Here is a 25,617-nt window from a genome sequence, read left to right on the forward strand (position 1 = left end):
CCTTTACTTCTAAGTAAGGGTAGAGTGGGGAGAATTCATATTTTATATAACCCATGTCCACTCACTTAGGGTATTTGAATGACTATAGTGACCTATTTTGGATGGAGATGGTGTTGGATGGTTCCGTGTAACAAAAGTATGGATACAGCAGTTTTAATGTTGATGTCCCTGGCAATGTGATACATATAGTCAATGGGACTGAATGTTAGAAGGGAGGAGAAAAAAAAAAGGGACTTCCCTGGCAGACCAGTAGTTAAGTAACCATGCTTCCAATGCAAGGCGTGTGGGTTTGATCCCTTGTTGGGGAACTAAGACCCCACATGCTTTGAAGAATGGCAAAAAAAAAAAAAAAAAGTAGAAAATGACTTTCTTGCCTAGAGAAGAGTGTGGCTACCAAGCTATGTTTCTTTACCTGCTGCTGTCTTTAGCCTTGTGGTGAGAAGCTGACTCTGAAATCAAACTCTCTGCTTTGAATCTCAGCTCAGTTATATATAGTTCTATGACTGGGGTCAATTACTTAACCCCTCCAGTTTTCAGTGTTCTTATCACTAAAATGAGGCTAGCCATTATAACCTAATTCACAAGATTGTTGAAAGGGTTAAATTCATTTTTATTTTATTTTTTAAAACCTTTTTATTTTGTATTGGGGTGAAAGTGTTAGTCACTCAGTTGTATCTGACTCTTTGTGACCCCATGTACTGTAGCCTCCCAGGTGCCTCTGTCCATGGGAATCTCTAGGCAAGAATACTGTAGTGAGTTGCCATTCCTTTCTCCAGGGGATCTTCCCAACCCAGATATTGAGCCGGTCTCCTGCACTGTAGGCAGATTCTTTAGCATCTGAGCTACCAGAGAAGCCCATATGAGGGTAGAGCCGATTAACAAACAATGTTGTGACAGTTTCAGGTGAAGAGGGGAAGGACCCAGCCATACATACACAAGTATCCAGTCTCCCCTAAACTCCCCTCCCATTCAGGCCACCATTGTTTAAATTCATTTTTAGATAGAATGGTTTCGGAACTGTGCTCGATGTATTTTAAATTTCCATAATAGTTAATAAGGGAATTATGGAGTTATTAAGATGGGAATATTTTCACAAGAACACATCCTTTCTCTCTTCTCTGGACTCTCTTTTTCATCTGAGTCCTACTCATTAGCTCCCTCTTGTCCTAGGCAGTTCACAGCTCCTAGTTGAAATTCTGGGTATGGTTTTGTGGACTTTGGATTCCCCTAAATCAACATGTGCCTTCATATTTGTACTGCATATCAGTGTTTTCAAATTGCCAATTCATGTTTCACTGGTACCTGAGGTCACAAACATAGCTTGAGGAGTCTATAGGAAGGAATCAGGAGCAGGACTGCCCCCAGTGAAGTGCCTGGGCATAGCAAGCTCCCAGGCTGCCATGACCACGTGCCAGATCCTCTGTAGATAGACAGATTGCCACTGGTTGGCAGACATGCTTCCTCTCGTGGTAAATGGAGGAATATCTCCCCCTTGCTCAGCAGCATGAGGATTAATTTGTATGATTTAATGAGGTTGGAGGATCACTGCAATGTTGGCATTAGATAGTTCTCTGTCCTTGATGGGGGAGCCACGGGAGAAAGAAAATCTGGTCCCCCTTAGAGCTTCACGATGATTCGAAGGCTTTAGCAGACTTTTATGTCACTGCATCTTGGTGTAAATACTGTATTCCTGGTTTGATATTAGAGGTATTGGGTTTCAAGGAAAAGTCGTCTGAGATGATGTGACCCAACCCAGAGGGACAGAGGGGGACCCCTGGATTCCTAGAGAAGAAGAAGAAGTTGGATGCCAAAGTGTTCACAATACATTCATCTTTGCTACATCAATATTCCTCAAGTTTTCTTTTTCAACAACATTTTTTTTTTTAAGTCAGAGGACTAAGATGTCCTCAACTGTAAAGGATTGGGGAGGGTAGAAGAGAGTGGAAATCAAACATGATACCTCACCAGGTAGACCCTGATGGAGAGCAGCTATGCCTGGTGTTTACTGTATCTGCATTTGGGAGGCCCACCTCACTTACTTCTATCTCCTTTCCAGGCTCCTGACCTTTTTTCCTCTCATTCCAGCCAATCAGTCAGTGTTAGTTGTTCAGTCGTCTCTGACTGTTTGTGAGCCCACAGGCTGTAGCCCGTCAGGCTCCTCTGTCCATGGAATTCTCCAAGCAAGTGTACTGGGGTGGGTTGCCACTCCCTTCTCCAGGGTATATTCCTGACCCAGGGATTGAACCCGGGTTTGCTATATTGCAGGCAGATTTTTTACTGTCTGAGCCACAAACTGCCTTTTAATTCCTGATTGCCCCTACCCCCCTTATGATAAATCTGCTTATGTCTGAGACTTGTATTTTCTCTCTACCATATGTTTTTCTCAAAACTATTTAAGCCTGAAGGCCACCCAAGTGGGATAGAAGGCTGTGAACCTTTTCTCTCTCATCTCTTCTTATTTACTTCCCTTAAAGTCTTTCCCAGAATTAGCAAGAAGACTCATGCCAACCTCTTGAGAGGCTTTGATGACGTGATGGCTAATGTACTGTTGAAATCTGCCAGGGCAAGAAGTGGATGTCATAGCAGTGCAGAAATACGTCCTGCAGAGGACTAGGTGAAGGGCAAGGTGCAAGACATTGATAGGCACCTGAATCGTACCAAAGGATGACTTATCTTGTTCCTCTCAAGTTAGGGCACATTAAAGCCACTTCTTTAGATTTCGAAACACATGCTGAAAGAGGTCAAGGGACTAGAATTCTGAAGTTTGGGAAACATGCCCATAGGACCCTTTAGAACAAGCAGCTACCCTGTGCTTGCAGGTACCTGGTGGTTACCCTCCAGTCCAAGGTTATGGATCTTTGCACAGCATCAGAATAAGCATTTGATAAATGGATAGGTGAGTATACAGACAAATTAATGAATGAATCACCTGGGCGAGAGCAGTGGTGGAAGACCAACTCTCTGCATTCTATCCAAAAAGGCCATGGTCATCCCATGTAGTTGATCCTGGGTTCTGTGGATAACGTGTACAAAATCTGATATGCTTTTCTTCTTCTTCTTTTTTTTTTTAAAGACAGAAAATGTGAAGAGAGAGGCACTTCTTTGTTTAGAGAATTCTAATTAAATTGTAGGATTATTACTTTGACTTTCTGGTTTAAGGAAGCATGACTCACCCAGAGTTAGAAGCTTGTCTGGTCTAAGCCCTAATCAAATGCATGAATCTCTCTAGGGCATCCCGGAGGCCAATCCTGCAGAATTCTTTCCACCGTCACCCTCATGCCAATATCAAGCCGTACATAAAAATGTGTCTCTGACACCCCCAGTGGCTTTCATCTTGAATTGCTTTGTTGTCTGCATTTCTGCATTCCCTCCTCTTATCAGTTTCCCACTTTGGATCACAGGACTGGTTTTCTTGTTTAGAGTTGTAAATTTCTTGACCTTCTTACATCTTTCCCCTAATTAAAAAAAGGGGTTTCTGTGTGGAATGGAACCTTGTGAATTTTTGCCTTTGATTTTGAACGCCAACTACTTTCTTTGGAAACTGTGTACACAGTATTCCATTCCTAATTTTAACATATGGATAGAAGGCAAGTATTACTATTATAATGGTCAGTATTTAATTTGTACTGGTCTCTGAGAATTTGAAATTTGGTCAGAATTTTGGCTTTACAGTAAGAGGAAACTATCCAAATTAAAAAGAGTTCTAAATTTTTAGGGACTTGACTTGGACAGTTTACACGTGAACACTTGCTCTAGAAAAGTATGTGAGATTCACATCATTGGAGCAGCCATTGTAATCTAAGCTGAACAACTAACTGCTTTGGAGACACTGAAAGAAGGTTTATTAGTTGAAATAGTCCAAGTTACCATAGTCTTGCTTTTCCTTCCTGTTTAATTTTTTTAAAAAGATTTTGATGTGGACCATTATTAAATTTGTTACAGTATTGCTTCTGCTTTATGTTTTGGTTTTTATGCCTCCCAGAGGCATATGGGATTTTAGCTCTTTGACCAGGGATGGAACCCACACCACTTAGACTGGAAGACAAAGTCTTAACCACAGGGAAGTCCCTTTCCTGTTTAATTTTTTATTTGCCCGTGTCATAGAGTCTTTCAGAATCAGATCAGAACTTCTGAACTTAGGGCTGAGAGTGAGAAGCTAAGCACCCAGTCAGCCCTATAGGAATATTTCAGAATCTCACTGAAAGGAAAGGCAGTTTGAAAAAGCAACTTCAACAGAGTGAAGTAAGCCAGAAAGAGAAACACCAATACAGTATACTAACACATATATATGGAATTTAGAAAGATGGCAATGACGACCCTGTATGCAAGACAGCAAAAAAGACACAGATGTGTATAATGGACTTTTGGACTCAGAGGGAGAGGGAGAGGGTGGGATGATTTGGGAGAATGGCATTGTAACATGTATACTATCATGTAAGAATCGAATCGCCAGTCTATGTCCGATGCAGGATACAGCATGCTTGGGGCTGGTGCACGGTGATGACCCAGAGAGATGTTATGGGGAGGGAGGTGGGAGGGGGGTTCATGTTTGGGAACGCATATACACCCGTGGTGGATTCATGTCAATGTATGGCAAAACCAATACAGTATTGTAAAGTAAAATAAAGTAAAAATAAAAATAAAAAAAAAAAGGAATTATATACAGCAAAAAAAAAAAAGAAAAAGCAACTTCAACTCACAATATTATTTTGCATTTAAAAACCTTTAGCAACAAAAGTAACAACAGAAATCCTATTGTGTCAAAATAGGAAAGCATCAGTGGAGATGAAATCATCTAAGACCTAAATCCTAAACCAAAATGCACCAGGCTCGGAATTTCTTCCTCTTGCCTGTGGAGGAGGAAAATGTGTCATGTTGTCAAAATCTGAGTATCAGATGCTTGAATATATAGTAGTAATCCTCTTGTAATATCAGTGATGCCAAACCATTCAGGCTTAATTGGTATTTTCAGCATTACTAGTGGTGAGGTGAAGGAGAAAGGCCACCTAAATTATAAGCATACTTTGAAATATTGTGATATTAAACAAGGTAAAAGAATTTTTTTTGGTCATCCAATTCTAGGTTTCATTGACCTTGGTGCCTTACATACTTTCTATGTAGCACATTAATCTTACTACCTATGTCAAGGCTGCTGGAGAAAAATCATGAAACTGCTTGAACATGGATACCACTCCTCAGTGGTTTCTGCCTCACCTGAGACTTCGGTTCCATCCAGAATTTCTGCTGAATGTTTCTGGTTTTTACCTTTTACAGTCCCAAATCTAAACCATTCCCACCTCCCTGGGAAGAGAATCTGATTTTCACCAGATGACCCACCCAGCTGTCACAGTGGAAATGAGGTCATCCTTGACTCACCTCTATCCTTACCCTTTTCGTCTCATAAGCCATGATGTTCTGTGTGTTTGCTTTGCAAGGATTGTGTTTTATCTGTTCCTTAGCTCCAGCTGTCATTTATTGCCTAAACTATTCAAATAGCTCCTTAACTGGCCTTACTTTTCAGTCATTCTCTCTTCTAATCTGTCCTTAATACTGTCACCAAGGAGCACAGATTTAATCATGTAGCTGCCTGCAGGGAAGAGACCCTTTTCGTTGGCTTCCCACAGTCTGTGCAAGCAGATTGAAGTCTTTAGGCTTGCAGACGAAGCCTTCCCATAACCTGCCCTCTGCCAAGCATGCTGGCCACATCTGCCCTAGTTCCACTGTAGCACCCGTGCTCAAGCCTGTCAAACGACCATGGTCTGAGGAACACAGCTCGCTCTTCCGCAGTCCCTACCACAGGGTTTGGCAAGCAGTCTTCAGCAAGTCAGTATCAGTCGGAGATAGAAACAAACAGACATTCTTCTCTGCGTTCTATTCATTGAGATTTGTATTCTTCTCTAGGGAAACTGTCTAACATTATCCATTGATTATGGATTCAAGAATTAGAAGATATTTGAAATATGACTTATTCTATTCATCATTTCAATGAATAAATTCCTTTTCTAGAACTAATTCTGGGTTAAGCTCAGATAACTCTAGGACAGTGAGCTCATTACCTCCACCAACAAACTATTTAATTTCTAGGAACACAAGATAGAAATTTCTGGTGAAACATTTTCTTGATATAGCTTTTACCTGTCCATGTTGGTTATTTTTTTAATACCATTTATTTATTTATTTAACTGCACCAGGTCTTCATTGCAGCATGTGGGATCTTTAGTTGCCACATGCAAACTCTTAGTTGTGGCACGTGGGATCTAGTTCCCTGACCAGGGATCGTACCTGGGCCCCCTGCATTGGGAGCGGGGAGTCTCAGGCACTGGACCACCAGGGAAATCACCCTGTGCTGGTTCTTGATCTTGGTTTCGTATTGGGAAAAGTCCAATCCTTCTTTCTTATGTTGGTTCTTCAGGTATCTGAAGACAGCAGTACTTTCTCCCTGGTAATATATTAATTAAAGAATCTGCCTGCAATGCGGGAGACAGGGGTTCAACCCCTGAGTGGGGAAGATCCCCTGGAGAAGGGAATGGCTACCCTCTCCAGTATTCTTGCCTGGGGAATTCCATGGACAGAGGAGCTTGGTGGGCTACAGTCCATGGGGTCTCAAGGGTCAGGCATGACTAAGCGACTAACAGGCAGTGTACTGATTGTGTCACATATGCCTCTTACCGTCGTAGGGTGTCAGCTCTCTGCCTTTCTGGGGGCCCTTTCAGCTGGCTCAAGATTGTCTATGTATCTTTGTGTATACCAACTAGTCCACCACAGAGAGGCTTTCAAGACTGCTCTCCTGGTATCTCTCAGGCTTGTTAATGCAATCTGAGATTATGTTAGTTTGGCATCAGTATCACTTTGTCAATTCATATTGACTGTCAGCTGAAATTACTCCTTATTTCTACTTAAGGGCAGAAATCATGTATTCTTAACATCCATCGTGTTGTATTATAGTTGAAAGTTGATGTATGGCAAAACCAATACAGTATTATAAAGTAAAATAAAAAAAATTAAAAAATAAAAAGTAAAAAAAAAAAAAAGAAAGTTGAATACAAAATCTGGTACTTAGACAATTATATTTTGACCTACATTCAATCCTTGTTATATTTCAATTGTTAAAGTTCTTTTTGTGAATCCTTATTCTCAGCATGTAACATATCCAATATCCTCCCCAGCTTTTTGCCAATGTAAGTTTAGGCCATTGACAAGTTATTTAATCAGGTTATATAATATCTCTAATAAGAGTAGACATTTATTGAGCATTAATTATTTGCTGAGCTTCTCTGGTGGCTCAGTAGAAAAGAACCTGCCTGCCAGTGCAGGAGATGTAAGTTTGACCCCTGGGTTGGGAAGATCCCCTGGAAGAGGAAATGGAAACTCATTCCAGTATTTTTGCCAGGATAATCCCATGGATGGAGGAACCTGGTGGGCTACAGTCCATGCGGTTGCAAAAGAGTTGCGTTGCAAGAAGGTTGCACACAACTCAGTGACTAAACAACAACAGCAACAATTACATGGTAGGCACCAAAGCTCTGCCTTTCCACGTGCACCCTTGGTAGTTTCATACAATACTGTGAAGTAAGTACTACTGATAGCCCTCTCTATACACGAACCACTGAATCAGACACAGGTCCTAAGGGCTGCCTTTGGAAATCTTTCTTCCAGTTGATAGTAATTCACTCATCAGTTTCTTTTGAGGAGAGTCTTTCAGCCAGTTACGAACAATCTTCTCACTTATACTATAATCTAATACATAAATCTCCTACATACAGGCTATCAGTATGATAAACTCCTGATTATTTATCTTTATGATTTTTTTCTGATTATTTTAGTAACATATGGCCATTGAGGAAATAATGGCAAATATAGCAAATTATAAAGAAAAATGATAATCACGCTGAATCTTACCATCCAAGAATAAAAACTGTGAACTTTAGAAGATTCCACATGTATGTTTGATCATGTTTTTTATGCTTATCAGCTTTTTCTCTAGTTACAATGTCCAGTTCTTTGAAAAATTTAGTGTTTTCTGCTCTCTCAAAGAAACTCTTAACTGAGAAGAGATTATTAGCTGATAGAGTGATTATTTGTCCTTTTAGTAGTTATGTTACTGGATTCGTACAACTCTGTTTAAATAATAAATTTGCAGTGAGGAATAATAAATCTTTCATATTATTCATATGTGGTATTGGTTTGTGATATGAAATTGAGTGAAGTTGAGTAATTGGTAATATATGCGAGTCTACATAAGTTTTTTTAAAAATCTTTGTTTATCAATGTGAAAGGAAGGAATATTAGCATATGTTATAAACAATTAGCTTTAGAGTAGAACAAAATAATCATTTTTTACTTACATACTTAGAATAATTTCTATTTACCTGCAAAGAAAATTTATTTCTTGGAAGAATTTGCAAGGACTCTATGTTGTTGGGTAAATACTTCCATACTTGGGTTTATTTAAGACGTTCTAAACTGGTCTAAGGAATTCTCAATTTGTACAAGATTATATCTTTGATTTTAGGAAACAAATTAGCATAAGCCGATGTAAAACTTAGCCCTTGTTGTTGTTTAGTCGCCAAGTCCTGTCTGACTCTTTTGTAATCCCAGTGAATGTAGCCCACCAGGCTCCTCTGTCCACAGGATTCTCCAGGCAAGAAAACTGGAGTGGGTTGTCATTTCCCTCTCCAAAGCGTCTTCCTCACCCAGGGACTGAACTCATGTCAGTCATCCACCTTGTCATCCAACTCATGTCATCCACCTTGTGTTGGCAGGTGGATTCTTTACCACTGAACGGGCTGAGAAGCCCTAGAACTTAGCTATACAAAGTGTTTTGTTTGAATATATGTTTTAATGCCCAAATGTTATGCTTCAGGAAAATATATTTGGTAGTGCTATAGGGAATACAAATTCTGAGAAGGCAATGTTTATGGAGCTTCTGTAAATTCTTAAATAAGTCAGTGTTTTAGACACTAGATATGGGAACCTTAAATAGTGATCTCTATGTGGCTCTCTGGATCCTTCTGCTGTGGCCCAAAGTAACTTTCTGCTGTGTTTCTGAGAACTGTTTCTTCTGTGTCTTCTGATGCCCAGCCCCGTGCTCTAGGAAAACAGCACCACTTACGCCCAGTCCACCATGATTTTTCCAGTGGCCCTTCTTAGGCTGCTTCCTTGGCTGCAGTGTACTCCGCCTCATTCCTTTCTGCTGGAGTTCCCAGCACATTTTCAAAGTTGTAGTTGATTACAGTGTTCTGTTAGTTTCTGGTATACAGCAAAGTGATTCATATATGTATATATATTTTTTCATATTCTTTTCCATTATGGTTTATTACAAGACACTGAATATAGTTCCCTGTGCTATAGAGTAGGACCTTGTTGTTTACCTATTTTATATATGGTAGTTTATTTCTGCTAATGCATAATTCCTAATTCATTCCTCCTCCACTCTCTTTCCCCTTTGGTAACCATGTTTGTTTCCTATATCTATGAATCTGTTTCTGTTTGTGCTGTGAATAAGCACAAATAAAAATAAATCTGTAAATAAATTTGTGCCGTATTTTAGACTACACGTACAAATGATATTATATGGTAGTTTCTTTCTCTTATTTCCCTTAGTATGATACTCTCTAGGTCCATCCATGTTGCTGCAAATGGCATTTCCTCACTCTTTTATTGTTGAGTAGCATTTCATTGCATATATGTACCACATCTCCTTTTTCCATTCATGTGTCGATGTGTATTTAAGTTGCTGCAATCTCTTGGCTATTGTAAATAGTGCTGCAGTGAACATTGGGGTGCATGTATCTCTTTGAATTACAGTTTTGTCAAGATATGGCCCAGGAGTGGAATTGTTGGATTCCAGTACATTTTGAATAATCTCCACCAGCATTCCCTGAAGGGATATTGCTTCTAACATCTTGTAACCCCTTCATGTTGCTTATTACACATTGTCTTGATTTATTTGTAAACTTGCCTTGTCTACTTCATTAGATAATAAGTTTCTTAAGATTAAGTCCTAGGGCCTTGTTTTATTCATTTATATGTTTCTGGATGACCAGTGCTTCATATGGGCCTTGTGCTCCCAGGGCCTTCTTTGAGCAATTATTGAATTGAAGGATCTGTCAGGAGATGGTGGGGGAGAACTTACCATGTACCTGGCTCCAGTAATTCTAAAACCATCCCTATGAAATCGGCTAATACTTTCCTCAAATAACTTTGGTTCATTGTTTAACAAAAAATTGAGCAACTATTATGCATCAAGCATTGTGCCAGATACTTTGGACAAAAAGACAAGGCCCAGTTTTTGTCTTTAAGACGTGTACAACCTACTGGAGAAAAGATATGTGAATAAATAAATATTTCACTATAGCATGACTCTTCCTCAAGGTCATTCAGCCTTTGAGTGGTGGAACTGTGCTTAAAATCCAAGTCTGTCCAACTTCAAAGGCCCTGAGCCATGCTGCTTCCAGAATAGAAAAACTAGCAGTGCTAAGAGGGAGATCTCCTCAGAAGAGTGAAGCAATAGCCTTCTTCCACAGATTGTTGAAAACATTAGTAAATAGAGCCATTTTGTTTTGTTCATGAACTAGGTCCTTCAGAAGCTTGGGAAAGCTGATGAAACAAAAGATGAACAGTTTGAAGAATATGTCCAGAACTTCAAACGGCAAGAGGCAAGTACATTTATCTAGTTTCTGGAGTGGGAAATGGGTTGAGTTTGTGTTTTAGTGCATAAATGCAATGCTTTGATGTTGAAGAAAGAACTCATTCAACTGGGCTTGGTATTAACTTGAAGGAGATGCTGGTTAATTTTGTAGACTTTTTCTGTGTAAGGCAAAGAGGTAGTGGGCACTGCAGGAAGATTTGTGTTTTAGAGTCTCAGGAGATAGAGCCTTTGCTTTCCTGGAGCTCTTCAATACAGATTACTGATCTCAAGGAAAGGAGATCTTTTTAGTGATTTATATTCCACTAAATATTATCAGTAGTTAAATATTTCTGGCATAATTACTTCAGTTGCTGCATGCATCAAGATCACGAATTCTCAATAGAGATTACATCTCCTTAAGAGGGAGAAAACTGATTCATGTTGGATGAAAAATATTGTACTCTTTTTATGAGAATATGTCACATAAATACTGATAGTATATCTATGGTATCAAGATTTTGTGAAGGGGTATGATTAGGAAAAAAATGCCCAGAACATTTCCTCAAGGGCGGCGATAATGAAAAAAGGTTGAAAAATGCAGTTTGTGAAATTTGTTCCTTTCTTAGGGTGCTACGTGTTTAACAGTAGTAGCAGCACTCGGTTGCTCGGTCATGTTCGACTCTTTGCCATCCCGTGGGCTGTACCCTGCCAGGCTCCTCTGTTCATGGGATTTCCCAGGCAAGAATACTGGTCTGGGTTACCATTTTCTTCTCCAGTGTTTAACAGACACATGAATAAATAAGCTATCTTGAAAATTATTTGTTTATAACACTAGGGCTTGATACGTGGCTAGCATATCACCTGTAGAGAGCATGCGTTAGAGTCAGGGAAAAAGAAGCAGGGCCCTCTCAGGTTAGAAAATTCAGTTTAGAGGTGGGCTGGAACAACCAACTTTGGAAAATGGGGTTTGGACATGAGGACAATGTAAGGACATGGGTTTATTTCTGTGCTTTTGTTGTAGCCACCAACGTCTACAGATGAAATTGTGGCTTCAGAGATAAGTGTGCATGGCGTCAGTGATGACAACTTAGCAATGGAAAATCAGCACAGGTTTTATGTCACTCCCCTTGCTTCTGTTTTCAGATCCTTGACCCTGGAGGTTTCTTTTTTTCCATTTGTGTATCAGAGTTTTTGACTGCATTCTGACTGGAGAGGCTGTTTCTTTTCCTCACCCACAGGCAATATAAAATCCAGCAGGTAGAACCAGGTAGACTAGTCTCTACCGAAGCACTTTCCTGAGTGTCTCCAATTTCATTCTAAGACTAAAGGTTGGACAGATAGGAACTCAATTTAATATGAATGACAGTGATCTCATTCTATTTGAAAATGTGGAAAGAGAGAGGGGAGTTGGAGAAGAAAGCAGTAATAGAGAGAAAACTAGTTCTTATCCAAATCACGAAATAGTATAGAGAACTTTGGATTTATGAAGGTAGAAGAGAGAATTCTTAGAGAAATGTTGGATGTTGGCCCATAGAAGAAGGCACCCCCCCCACCCCCCAAGTCTCCAGGAGAACAGATTCTCCACGTTCCCTTATGTCCTCATTTGGTGAGTTCTCTTATACTTCTCATGCAGTAAGATAGCACTTGTGCAGATTATTGACCTGGATGCCAGCAACTTCTCATATATAAACTTGTCAATCAGTGCCCTTGTTACTTTGCAGGGAGGTCCCCCATGTCTGCTTGAAGGGACTGGTTTGGATAGAAGAGGTGACTCATGTTTATAGTTTTTCCTACTTGAGGATTACACTCTTTCCTTTGAAACTTGGTCTTCCTGTCTAGTGTGTCCCTGTGGAGCTAATTAGTTCTCTGCTGTTAGATTTTTTTTCTCTATCCCTTTCATTATAGTAGGATATTTTAGCACCCCAGAAGGCTGACCTTGGGAAGCATGAAGCTCAGGAATGCATTCAGGTAAGGTAGTACTTCGCATTTTCCAGTTCTGGTGAATTTTTAGTTCTTTATGGACTTTGTTGACTGAACAAGGTGAGGACTGTTTTTTGTCTAAGGTATCGGAGAAAAGTGCAGTTGGCTGAGCCATCAGCTTTTATCAGTTTAATACTGCTCTGCCATCTATTCCTGCCACTTTATACATTATCAAATATTGTGGAGCCAATAGTAAGTACGCTGTCATTCTTGAAGAACAGCACCTAAGTTCTGGCAAGATCATTAGCAGATTTCAGGATATAGTTAAAACTTCAACATTTAGGGAAACTTGAACAAGCAATTCTACTTTATAAGAATAAAATGAGCAGAATGGAAATGTAGAAATAGTATTTCTCAGGAGACTCCTGACCCTATTTGGTTCCCTTTGGAAATACTCTTGCATCAAAACCATCTTGCATTTGTTGATGTTCATTTTTATATTTTTTGTTTTAATCAGAAAGAGTAAATTATAGTCATTTTCATGCCACAAGGAGGGAGGGAACCTTAACCTTGTTGGTAGATAGAGGGAGAAAAGGAAAAAAGGAGGGAGTGGGAGGAAGTTGAGGAGACAGGTTTATTAATCTTCTATTGAAATATATTAAAGTTTAAGAAGAATAGCTGAAGACTGAATTTATTAATACTCTAGAGGGAAAAATCCCTTTAATCCCCAGTACATATTGGTGACCACTTCCCATCCACTGCATATGCTGAAAAAAGGCATAGTCCTTGTGTAGAAATATTAACCAAGAATGAAGGATCAAGATTGTGGTGACCTCTGCAAAGCCTACTATTTTTAGTATTAATGTGAATCATTATTCTAAAGGCAGAAAGCATTATATTTGAACATTTTTTTGATGTGGACCATTTTTGAAGTTTTTATTGAATTTGTTTACAATATTGTTTCTGTTTTATGTTTGGGGTTTTTGGCCATGAGACAGGTGGAATTTTAACTCCCAGACCAGGGATTAAACCCATGCCCACTGTGTTGAAAAGCAAAGTCTTAACCAGTGGACTGCCAGGGAAGTTCCCGAAGGCATTATCTTACAGCTGCATTCACTGAGGACATTGACCTAGGACATCTAGATTCATTTTTTTCTTTGTATATATATTTCAAATCCAAAAAGATATTATGTATAGTATAAAGTGAACTTTTTTTTTGGATTGGTGCATTATATTATAGTCATCTGACCATGCTCAATTAGTATTACATCAATAGTAGACTACTAAAATGTTCTAGAAAGTATTCAAACATTTTGGGCTTGCTTTTAAATTCTCTTGAAGAAAATCTTAAAAGTCCTTATAATAATTCATATAATTCCCTGCAGTAATTCCCTGCTTGTTCATGGTGAAAATGGGTGTTTGAGCTTGAGCTTTAGGCTTAGCTTTTATCTTACTCTAACTCCCAATTCTCTTTTTAATGCCAGACTTATTTTCCTAAAAGTTATTTTATTTGTGTTAGCCCAGAAGCCTGGTTGAAGGGTCTATGCATATGCTCTCATTGTCCTCTGTGCTCCACGTTGTCATGGATTTTGTGGTCTAGATTTTATGAACAGCTCAGTTAGGACAGGGAGGAAGGGAGAGGAGGGTCCAGCAAGTGGGAATCAAGTGGATCACTCCCACCCCCTGAGAACTCAGGGCTTTCCATGGACGAGTGGTAAGGAAAGCAAGAATTAGAAATATCCAGCAGGAAGAATGAGATGTGACTTTACCCTTTCCTTCCCAGAGGGTTTATTTTGTTTCCTTTCTTACCAGCACTGCTGACAAGTAGCAGAAATGACTGCTGTGGGCATTGGGTGCTTTCTTGTCGGTTCACTGGAGTGCCCGCTAACAGCTGTGTTAAGGAATCCAGAGTAGGTCCCCAAGTAGAAGAAAGGTCTTTGGGTTCTCTCCTTCCTGTTCATAAACTTGCCTACTAAGATACCATGCTTGTGGCCGATGTGCAGTTTACAACAAAATAATAACCTTGGGGCTGGTGGGGCCCAGATAACCAGCTTTGATCACGTTTCAGCGAGTACAGATGTGGAACCTAATGGAGGCACAAGCTGAAATTAGACCTTCTCATACAGAGGGGAAGGCAATCTCACTTCTGCTCTCATCTCCACGGCTTCTCAGTCCCCACTGAAATTCCGCGTAGCTCTCCATGCCCACCACCAGGTGACGGCCTGTTTGGTATACCACAGATGAGGAAGGGGAGAGATATTGGGACGTTGAAATCTCTCCAGTTTGGAGGATCCACAGCCAGCGATTCTCATTATTAGGATAATCCATTGTCTGGAAGCTGGAGTCATGTCTTCATACTGCTCTCTCCTCTGCCTAGGGGTCCTATGTGGCCACTTTCATCTTTTTCTCTGCACAGAATCTAGTGCTTTGCACATAAACTTTAAAGCATTTGTCTAACTTGAAGCTGAATTGGTGGCAGAAATGATCATTTGGAGCATGTTCCTAGAGCACATTTTAATTTCTGGAATGGAAGAAGTGTTGAATAGTGTGTGAATATTTGTAAGCAGTTTCATGACACTTTTTAGGACATATGTCCATAAATAATTAAAAATTACAGAAAAGAAGTTTGAAAAAAAGAGTCAATATGAAATGTACTCCTACAGTGTGTTAATGTGTGGATAAAATTTTTATTTATAGCAAACCACATTTACATTCTGAAAAATTCTTTGATTTTCTTGAGCAGATATCCTAGAACTATTTCTTTGTAACACAGGTAACCATGATATGAAAAGGAATAATTGGTTGTTCCTATGTCTGATGGTGTTATTTAGGGCCTGCCTGCTAGCTTCCAAGCTGTTCTTCCGCTTTCTCCACTGCAGATGCTTTGTTGTGATTGAACTGTCTTTGCCTGCCCTGCCATCTCCATATGTTCAAGTCCCACCTTTGCTTAAGGTCAGCTTACAAGATATTTCTTACCTAATGTCTGTCCAGTCTCCTCAGCCAGGCTCTCTTTCTCTGTGTCCTCCAGAGTACATTTTTTTTTTTGTAGCTTATCCAATAGCTCTTGTTCCATTTTTTAAATATGACAGTTATTTTAAGTGTGCATCTATATCCTCATCAGGTTATAAAATGTTTAAAGGAAAGCAGCCTGTTGCAGTCATTAAAGAAATCTTCTATGTTCTCTAGCACCTGCTAGGTACTTGGTCATTATATCCCTCCTTGTCACACATATCTCTGTATGCACCTTTTGCCTTAGATTTTCCATGCCTCCTCTCTCATTCAATATCAAAGCCTCCCTTCATTGTCATCTACTTCATCTCTTTGATCCTAATTTTTGGCAGCAAATAGCCCTTGGAGAGTGTCTCACATTGCCTGGACTTGATTCTAACCTGAGTTATCAAGACTAGAGAAAGGCTCTGGTCCCCTCCCTGGATTTTGAAGCTGCTCTAGTTCCATGCTACTCCATAATTATCAGCTGGTATGTACAGTATTTTCCATCTTCTAAGAGCTTTATTTACTTTTAGTCACTAAGTAGTAAGTCATTGTAATTATGCAGAATGTTATTCAGTCCTTGAATCCCAGTTACATTCTCCAATTTGTAGTTATTTTTTTCATGTATTGTGTTTTAGAGCAAGCTCACTCTTCTGTGACTAGATAATATTTTGACCAGAGGCATTAATATATTTCAAGGTGGCGCCAGTGACAAAGAACCCACCTGCCAGTGTGGGAGATGTAAGGATCACGGGTTTGATCCCTGGGTCAGGAAGATACCCTGGAGAAGGAAATGGCAACCTACTCCAGTATTCTTGCCTGGAGAATCCCATGGGCGGAGGAACCTGGTGGGCTACCGTCCGTGGGGTTGCAAAGAGTCAGACGCAGTTGAAGCGACTTAGCTTATCAATTCATTAACTGATACCATTAATTTCTTCCAAGCAACTCCTGAGAGAGTTGCTGAGTCTTGTTGCTTGCATTTATACTTGGTTTCTATTAGAGTTTGCACTCAATAATTGCACAATATATTTTAAGAGAATTCATATATGTCTGCCTCTCTGGAAATAAAGTTTACTGCTTTTTCTGGTTAACCCTAAGTTTCTGTGAGAATTCCGTAATGCTGAAAACCATCTTAGTGTGCAAATATTTTACAAAATTTAAAATGTTTCTTCTTAATAACAACTTTTGAGGGAATTTCTGTTATTTGATTGATCATAACCTGTGGGTACATGTTTAGAAAAATAATATAAAACTATGTCAATATCTGGCCTGCCTGCTGTGGTGAGTTTAACAGTTCTAACTAGGCAGTCTGTCTCCTTGAACACACAATAGAGTAGCTGTGATCCAAAAGCTCAGAGTAGAGATCTGTATAAACTCAAGTTAGTTGGCTTAAGGGAAATACATGGAAAATGGTATGTGTAATTGCTAGCTAGCTTTCTAATTTTACTTTATTGAAAGGCAAAAGATATTTGATTTGGTTTTCAGATCATAGGTGCTGTTGGGATTGCTGACAAGGATAGCTGGAAATTGGGCCATGAATCTTGGATAAAACTGTGGAAGCTGAGATGTCCTCTTTGATATCTCTCTTCCTTCTCTGTACCACCCCCTACTCCCATCAGCCCAGAAATGTGATTTCAAAATGCACTCCAGTCTCCTGTCTATCTTGTGTCTTTTGCATGAAGATTTACAAAAGAAATCTTTAAAAATAAAGAAATCGGTTTATGAAATCAATGCTAGTTTCTTAATGAGAGCTCCTATAACTACAAAGAGCTCAAAGCAAGGAGGCAAAAAATATATGTTCCTGAGATCCTGCTGCTTTTACCTTTGAAAAACTGTCATCTTCCAACTGAACCGGAACCTGAGCTTGTCAGAATAGAGCATTATTTCTTAGTAAACCAGGAGTGCCTGGAGTGTTGAGCAGCCTAATGTGGTCTTTGATCATCAGTGGATTCAGACACTATTAGTTATCTGTTCATCAAGTTGCTGATTATGACTCCGTGAAATCTCATCTCCTTGATAATCTAATTATCTTCTCAGCTTCAAAAATGATCACAAAATGTACCCACATTACTTTTAAGACTGAGTTAACCTGTCTGAACTCTGAGAAATTGAGCCAGTTTTAATTCTGATGTGTTACTTAACCTTTTCAGGAAAAAAAATGTCAGTAAAGGCCAAAAATAATAATGTAACTCTAGGAACTTCTATAGGTTCATGATCACAGGTGAACAGGCAGGACTTACTGTTGTGAAATCACAATTTTTGAAGTTATATCTCTTCAGGTCCAAGTTTTATACATCTGTTTGTGCTTGGACTTGGACTTCCTTCCACTTGGACTCCTTTTTAATCATCAACTCACCATTTCTTAGTTCAAGAGGATAGTTAATAAAAAATTTTCTGTCTTGTGGATGCTGCTTGCTTTTTTTCTATTTTTAAAACAAAAGCTACATCTAAATATAAATCAGTATTACATTTACCATATTTTAACAAGTCAATCCAACAAAACATTGCTTGTTTAATAGGTATTACCTACTTGTGCCTTAAGATGTTTAGCTACATCTTGTATAATCTTGCAAATAAAATGCACTGGATTTGGTTTTGCAAGTACACTCAGGGACACAGTGGTATGTATTCCCTGAACAAAGGTGTCATGCACATGGTATTATAGTATGGGGCATGGTGCCCCTGAGTTTATAGACACTGTTGCCATGAGTTTAGTTATTCATGCTATGAATTGTATATACAATCTGGTAAAATTAATATATGTTTGTCTTCTTTCTTTCAGGCAAAAGTAACTGGGTCAAAAGTGAGCTAACAAAATTTTACCTCCGTATTGGTTCCTGAAGTCCTAGGCCTAAGTATATATAATATCTTTTTTAGTGCTTTGGAATTTAATGTAGCTAAACAATAAAATACATGACATTACTCTTCCAGTGTTATTCATCATAGCTTAATGCAGTCCTGCTTTTAAGTCCAATGCCCAGAGATAATTTGCCATAGTTGTAGGACTTAGAGACACTATCTTTGTGTGTCAGTCTGTGGTAGCTTTCCTTACCAGGAACCTGACTCAACTTGTAGGAAATCTGTCTGTAACACTTCATTGTGCTTACCAAAGTACAATAGGAAACTTTGACGTGGTGGCCTTTACAGCTGGTCCTTTGACACTGCATAGATTAACTCTTGAAAGTTTAAGAACAGCTGAGTCTGGGACCTGTCCGAGGTGCTGAAGAGAGACTTCTGTGAGAACTACCCAAGACCCCAGCCTGTCTGGGTCTGGACACCCTTCTCTGCCCTCCCCTCCCCTGAAGACATATAAACAAATAATTAAGAAACTGGTGTTTCTGAGGACCAACCTGATGTAAAACAGCTTGGAAACACATTTAATTAGATATGGAATGCAATTTCTTTGTATTGGGTAACAGAGATATCTGAAACCTTCCATGGAGGTGTGCCTGCTGCGTTCTTTCTCCAGCTATTTAATTAGATTTTATACTTCAGTCTAATCCTTAGAGGCAGATTACCAGGAGAGGTGCTCACAGGACCAGGGGAAGAAAGCAACAGCTTCAAGAAACCACTTAGCAAGAGAAAAAAAGGGATTTTTTTTTTTTAAACTACGCAATGATTCTCAGACCTTTGTAAGCTTTTAAAACCATGAATACTTTTGCTTGCCTATTAATTCTTGGTGGCTTCATGATGAAACCCAAAATGACCCTGGGTTGTTTTCCAGGACAGCCAGGAAATAGAAGACTGGGGAGACAGCTTTCTTCTCCCCAGCCCTTTGAGGGTGGGACACCCAAGGGAGGGAGTGGGTGGAAGTAGCTTTAATGAGGAGGGAGAAACAAGTCACTCCCTCAGGCTGTGTGGGAAGAAAGTGAGGCCTGAGGGACCTTCTGGGCTTGAGAGACAGCTGCTCCTGACACTGATAAATGATTCATTTGAAAAAATGAAGAACCTCTGAGTAACACCAAGGCCATGTTATTATACTATATGCCAGGTGGGTGGTGAATCCTTCTAGGATCTTTTCCAAATAGGAGTATTAGTTGGCAGTGCAGACAACTTTTATAATAAGATTCACTTGCCCATAAGCCCTGAGGAGAGTGTGACCAAGAGTTAGAATAATAATTTTATCTTGTCCTGTTGATAACAATAGTAAGAAATAGCAGGAAAAATTCTCAAGGTTGTGGAATTTTGAATCTCTTTTCAGTACATATAAACACGCACAGTACATAATCCAAGGATGAATTACTGAAATGGAAATTTTCAGAGGAATGTGGAATGAACTTTAGATTCAGTGAAATCTGAGCAGTGCTATAAGAATTTATTTCTCATTTGAACCTTACTTGTGATTCAGATAGAATAATGATGCATAAATTTTATTATGCAATAGGTTTTGTGCAAAAGAACTACGCTGTGACATATTATAGGTGAAAAATTTCTCTTCAGAGACTTTTACTTTTTCGACTCAGGCAGAACTTTATATGAAATTCAGTATGGTTATTACCAAATGCTTTATGAACCTTAATAGTCATGGGGAAAATTAGGAATGTTAATAATTGAAAAGAATAAAGTTATTTAAATTAGCTTCCAGTTTATCTAGTTAAATTGAACTCCTCTAGTTAAGCCATTATTATACAGTTTGAACTTTCTTCCACTCACAATATTTAACATTTCTCCTGGGATTCTTAATTTATTTAGAAATTTTTTTATTGACCTCCTTGGGCTAGATGAATTCAGTGTATAGATTAGAACCTGAATATTTCATTGTCTTTCTAGTGCTCAAAGAAAAGGCAGAGACTTAATTGTGGACTTAATTTGACATGCTTTATTCCTTAAATATTTGGGAAAAGAATGCCCTTCCACACTGTTCTTTTATTGTTTCCAGGTACTCTAGGCAGTTGTGGTAACTCAGAACCATTATTTACTCTGGTTGGCTTTGTATTACTTCCTGCAGGGAGAGCATCCTTCTGGGTGAGACGTGAGGCCTACCTTAGCTGAGTACTTCTTGCATTCTTCTAGGGAAGGAGCAGAACAGCAGTAGAACAGAGCCCTAAAGCAGATGTCTGAAGATAGGCGACATCTGTGAAGTTCTGTTTCATCTGTATGCAGTTTTTCATTCTACATCATAGCAAGGCGGCTTAGTGGTGGCAAAATAATGATTTATCCATTAGCTTCATTCAACCTCAATAAATGGATGTTCCACAGAGATGTTTTAGGTGTGGCTGTAAGTGCCCTAGACAAACCATTAAGTACCTCCAAACTCTACCCTTACTTATTTTGAAAAATGTGGCCTTAGGGGTGTCATACCTTCCTAATTGCCCCCTTTAGGACGTAGGCTTTAGATCAGCCTGGTTCTAGATCTACCTGAGTAAATCACATGTCTGAGTTCACATATTATTTTCTCTAAATAATCTGCCATCTGTTGGGCAAATGATCCTGGCCTTGCTGTCCTCGCTCAGTACTGTGCTACCTCTATCAATTACATGACTGCCTCTCACACTCCATTTGCTAAACCGTGCACTTTGTCCATCATCTTTTCAATTTGAGTTCCTTTCTGAAGTGTTTCTGTAAATATCTTTAATGCTTTTCTGCTCAGTAACTCCACTGGCTTTTTATTGTTGTTATTGTTAGATTTCAACCTCCTCTGCCTTTTTGCATTTCTGCTCTTGATGGTGAACCATTGTATCAGGCTCTTTACGGTAGGTCATGCCGTGGTGGCAATACCTCATTGGCTCTTAAGAGCAGGTTGGTTTCTCACTCATGAAAATGTACACAGACGTGTTCATCTTCCCTTCACTCTGAGACCCAGGCTGGAGAAGCAAACCCAGTCTGGAACATCATGGGGCTTATACTAGAGGGGAAAAGGCATGGTAAGAGTATGCGATAACTCTTACACCTTCTGCTCAGAAGTAGCACATGGCACTTCCACTCACATTTCATTAACCAAGTCAAGTCCCACAGCCAAGCTTGATGTTGATGGGGCAGGAACTATAATCCTCCCCCAGGCAGATCTGGTAGGGAGGTGCAGTGTAGATGCGACAATAATAAAATCTCCCCCAAAATATCTTTTCCGTATTTTATATACTTAGAATCTTGCACAGTACCTGTCACAAAACCGATAATCACCTGGAAAAGACTTCCTTCTTTTTTCCTCAGATTCTCTTCATGTTGGGGACCTTGGCTTGACTCTCCCTGTTTCTCCTCTGGATCCTTCTTATCTTCTGCCTTTACCCAAGTGTTTATGATTAACATTCTTCTTCATTCTCCTTATCATTTGTCTACAGTTTTACACTGCACTTTGATGTTTTGGAAAGCCACTGTTGTTGTTGTTCAGTTTCTCAGTCGTGTCTGACTCTTTGTGACCCCATGGACTGCCAGGCTTCCCTGTCCTTCACCGACTTCCGGAGCTTGCTCAAACTCATGTCCGTTGAGTGGGTGATGCCATCCAACCATCTAGCTTGTGGCAGTTTGCTTTCACACTGTATTTCTGAATGGCTCGGAAAGACAAAGGAAACCTAGAGTTTTCATATTCAGCCATACTGAGGCACAAGAAAGGGAGTCAGTGGTTTAGAACTCTGATGATTTCTGTGCTGCCCTTCTGAATAGCACCATTCGCGTTGAAGTTTATATGTGCTAACAAATGACTTAACATTAAGCTTTCATCTAGTAATACCTGGATTTACAGAGTTGCAAAAATAGCTTGAGATTAAGGCAGGATAAGAAAACTTCACCAGAGTTTTACACAGACTTTAGAGAAATAATGTCACTATACCTGGATTATAATATCTAGGAAAATATTCTCTTCCAGAATTTATTCTGGAGTCCAGCATGGTCTTAAACACTTTTTTACAGAGTTTATTTGTATTAATCACTATCTGTTTTTAAATGCACTGGACATTTTATCTTTCCTTTATACTCCCAAACACTCTGGATGACTGTTCAGAGTTAATATAATCTGCTTTGAGATGCAATTTTTCCTATAGCTATTTTAGTTCCTCTACGAGATTGTAATTTACTGAAGGAAGTAGTTTTTTTCCTCTTCATCCCCTTCCTTTTTTTGGTTCAGTTCAGTTCAGTCGTTCAGTCCTATCTGACTCTGCGACCCCATGGACTGCAGCACTCCAGGCTTCCCTGTCCATCACCAACTCCTGGAGCTTGTTCGCACTTATATCCATGGTGTTGGTGATGCCATCCAACCATCTCATCCTCTGTCAGCCCCTTCTCCTCCTGCCTTTGATCCTTCCCAGCATTAGGGTCTTTTCTAAAGAGTTGGTTCTCTGGATCAGCTGGCCAAAGTAGTGGAGCCTCAGCTTCAGCATCAGTCCTTCCAGTGAATATTCAGGACTGATTTCCTTTAGGATGGACTGGTTGGATCTCTTTGCAGTCCAAGAGACTCTCAAAAGTCTTCTCCAACACCACAGTTCAAATGCATCAATTTTTCGGTGCTCAGTTTCTTTATGGCCTAACTCTCACATCCATACATGACTACTGGAAAAACCATAGCCTTGACTAGATGGACCTTTGTTGACAAAATAATGTCTCTGCTTTTTAATATGCTGTCTAGGTTGGTCATAGCTTTTCTCCCAGGGAGCAAATGTCTTTTAATTTCATGGCTGCAGTCAGCATCTGCAGAGCCCAAGAAAATAGTCTGTTACTGTTTCCACTGTTTTCCCATCTATTTGCCGTGAAATGATGGGACCAGACGCTACGATCTTAATTTCTGAATGTTGAGTTTCAAGCAAGATTTTTCACTTTTTTTCACTTTCATCAAGAGACTCTTTAGTTCCTCCTCGCTTTCTGCCATAAGGGTGGTGTCATCTGCATATCTAAGGTTATTTCTGCCAGCAATCTTGATTTCAGCTTGCGCTTCATCCAGCCCGGCATTTTGCATATAAGTCAAATAAGCAAGGTGACAGTATGGAGCCTTGATGTACTCCTTTCCTGATTTGGAACCAGTCTGCTGTTCTGTGTCCAGTTCTAACTGTTGCTTCCTGACCTGCATACAGATTTCTCAAGAGGCAGGTCAGGTGGTCTGGTATTCTCATCTCTCCAGGAATTTTCCACAGTTTGTTGTGATCCACACAAAGGCTTTGGATTAGTCAATAAAGCAGAAATAGATGTTTTTCTGGAACTTTCTTGCTTTTTTAATGATCCAACAGATGTTAGCAATTTGATCTCTGGTTCCTCTGCCTTTTTTTAATCCAACTTGAACATTTGAAAGTTCTCGGTTCATGTTCTGTTGAAGCCTTGCTTGGAGAATTTTGAGCATTACTTTACTAGCATGTGAGATGAGTGCAATTGTGTAGTAGTGTGAGCATTCTTTGGCATTGCCTTTCTTTGGGATTGTGATGAAACTGATCTTTTCCAGTCCTGTGGCCACTGCTGAGTTTCCCAAATTTGCTGGCATATTGAGTGCAGCACTTTCACAGCATTGTCTTTCAGGATTTGAAATAACTCAACTGGAATTCCATTACCTCCACTAGCTTTGTTCATAGGGATGTTTCCTAAGGCCCGCTTGACTTCACATTCCAGGATGTCTGGCTCTAGGTGAGTGATCACACTGTCATGATTATCTGGTTCATGAAGATCTTTTTGTTTAGTTCTGTGTATTCTTGCCACCCCTATCTTAATATCTTCTGCTTTTGTTAGGTCCATACTGTTTCTGTCCTTTATTGAGCCCATCTTTGCATGAAATGTTCTCTTGGTATCTCTAATTTTCTTGAAGAGATCTCTAGTCTTTCAAATTCTATTGTTTTCCTCTATTTCTTTGCATTGATCACTGAGGAAGGCTTTCTTCTCTCTCCTTCCTATTCTTTGGAACTCTGCATTCAGATAGGTATATCTTTCCTTTTCTCCTTTGCCTTTAGCTTCTCTTCTTCTCTCAGCTATTTGTAAGGCCTCCTCAGACAACCATTTTGCCTTTTTGCATTTCTTTCTCCTGGAAATGTCTTGATCACTGTCACCTATACAGTGTCACGAGCCTCCATCCATAGTTCATCAGGCACTCTGTATATCAGATCTAGTCCCTTGAATCTATTTGTCATTTCCACTGTATAATCACAAGGGATTTGTTTTAGGTCATACCTTAATGGTCGTGTGATTTTCCCTACTTTCTTCAATTTAAGTCTGAGTTTTGCAATAAGGAGTTCATGATCTGAGCCATAGTCAGCTCCCAGTCTTGTTTTTGCTGACTATATAGAGCTTCTCCTTCTTCAGCTGCAAAGAATATAATCAGTCTGATTTCATTATTGACCATCTGATGATATCCACGTGTAGAGCTGTCTCTTGTGTTGTTGGAAGAGGGTGTTTAGTATGACCAGTCTGTTCTCTTGGAAAATGCTGTTAGCCTTTGCCCTGCTTCATTTTGTACTCCAGGGCCAAACTTGCCTGTTACTCCAGGTATCTCCTGACTTCCTACTTTTCCATTCCAGTCCATTCCAAAAAAGATGAGAAGGACATCTTTTGGGGTGTTAGTTCTAGAAGGTCTTGTGCTGCTGCTGCTGCTAAGTTGCTTCAGTCGTGTCCGACTCTGTGCGACCCCATAGATGGCAGCCCACCAGGCTCCCCCGTCCCTGGGATTCTCCAGGCAAGAACACTGGAGTGGGTTGTCATTCCCTTCTCCAATGCGTGAAAGGAAAAGTGAAAGTGAAGTCGCTCAGTCATGTCTGACTCTTAGCGACCCCATGGACTGTAGCCTACCAGGTTCTTCTGTCCATAGGATTTTCCAGGTGAGAGTCCTGGAGTGGGTTGCCATTGCCTTCTCCTATAAAGTCTTATAAGTCTTCATAGAATCATTCAGCTTCAACTTCTTTGGCATTAGTGGTTGAAGCATAGACTTGGATTACTGTGATACTGAATGGTTTGCTTTGGAAATGAATAGAGATCATTCTGTCGTTTTTGAGATTGCACCCAAGTACTGCATTTCAGACTGTTTTGTTGACTATGAGGGCAACTTCATTTCTTCTAAGGGATTCGTTTTTGGTAAATTCTAACAAATGCTTGTTGAAATGTATATGACCATTATAGTTACTATATTAGTGGGTATATTATTAACTATCAAGTTAGAATTGTAAAATAGTTGT

The 25,617-nt window shown here is 39.6% G+C and overlaps 1 protein-coding gene across 1 annotated transcript in view; it reads left to right on the forward strand.

The window, feature by feature from the left end:
• The window catches only part of AMPH (amphiphysin), a 210,082-nt gene that overhangs the window by 93,850 nt on the left and 90,615 nt on the right, over positions 1–25,617 (forward strand). The window contains 1 exon segment of the mRNA XM_052638380.1: positions 10,578–10,662. Within this exon segment, the coding sequence (XP_052494340.1) occupies positions 10,578–10,662 (85 nt within the window).

This window comes from Budorcas taxicolor, chromosome 4 (genome assembly GCF_023091745.1).
Source record: "Budorcas taxicolor isolate Tak-1 chromosome 4, Takin1.1, whole genome shotgun sequence".
NCBI lineage: Eukaryota > Metazoa > Chordata > Mammalia > Artiodactyla > Bovidae > Budorcas > Budorcas taxicolor.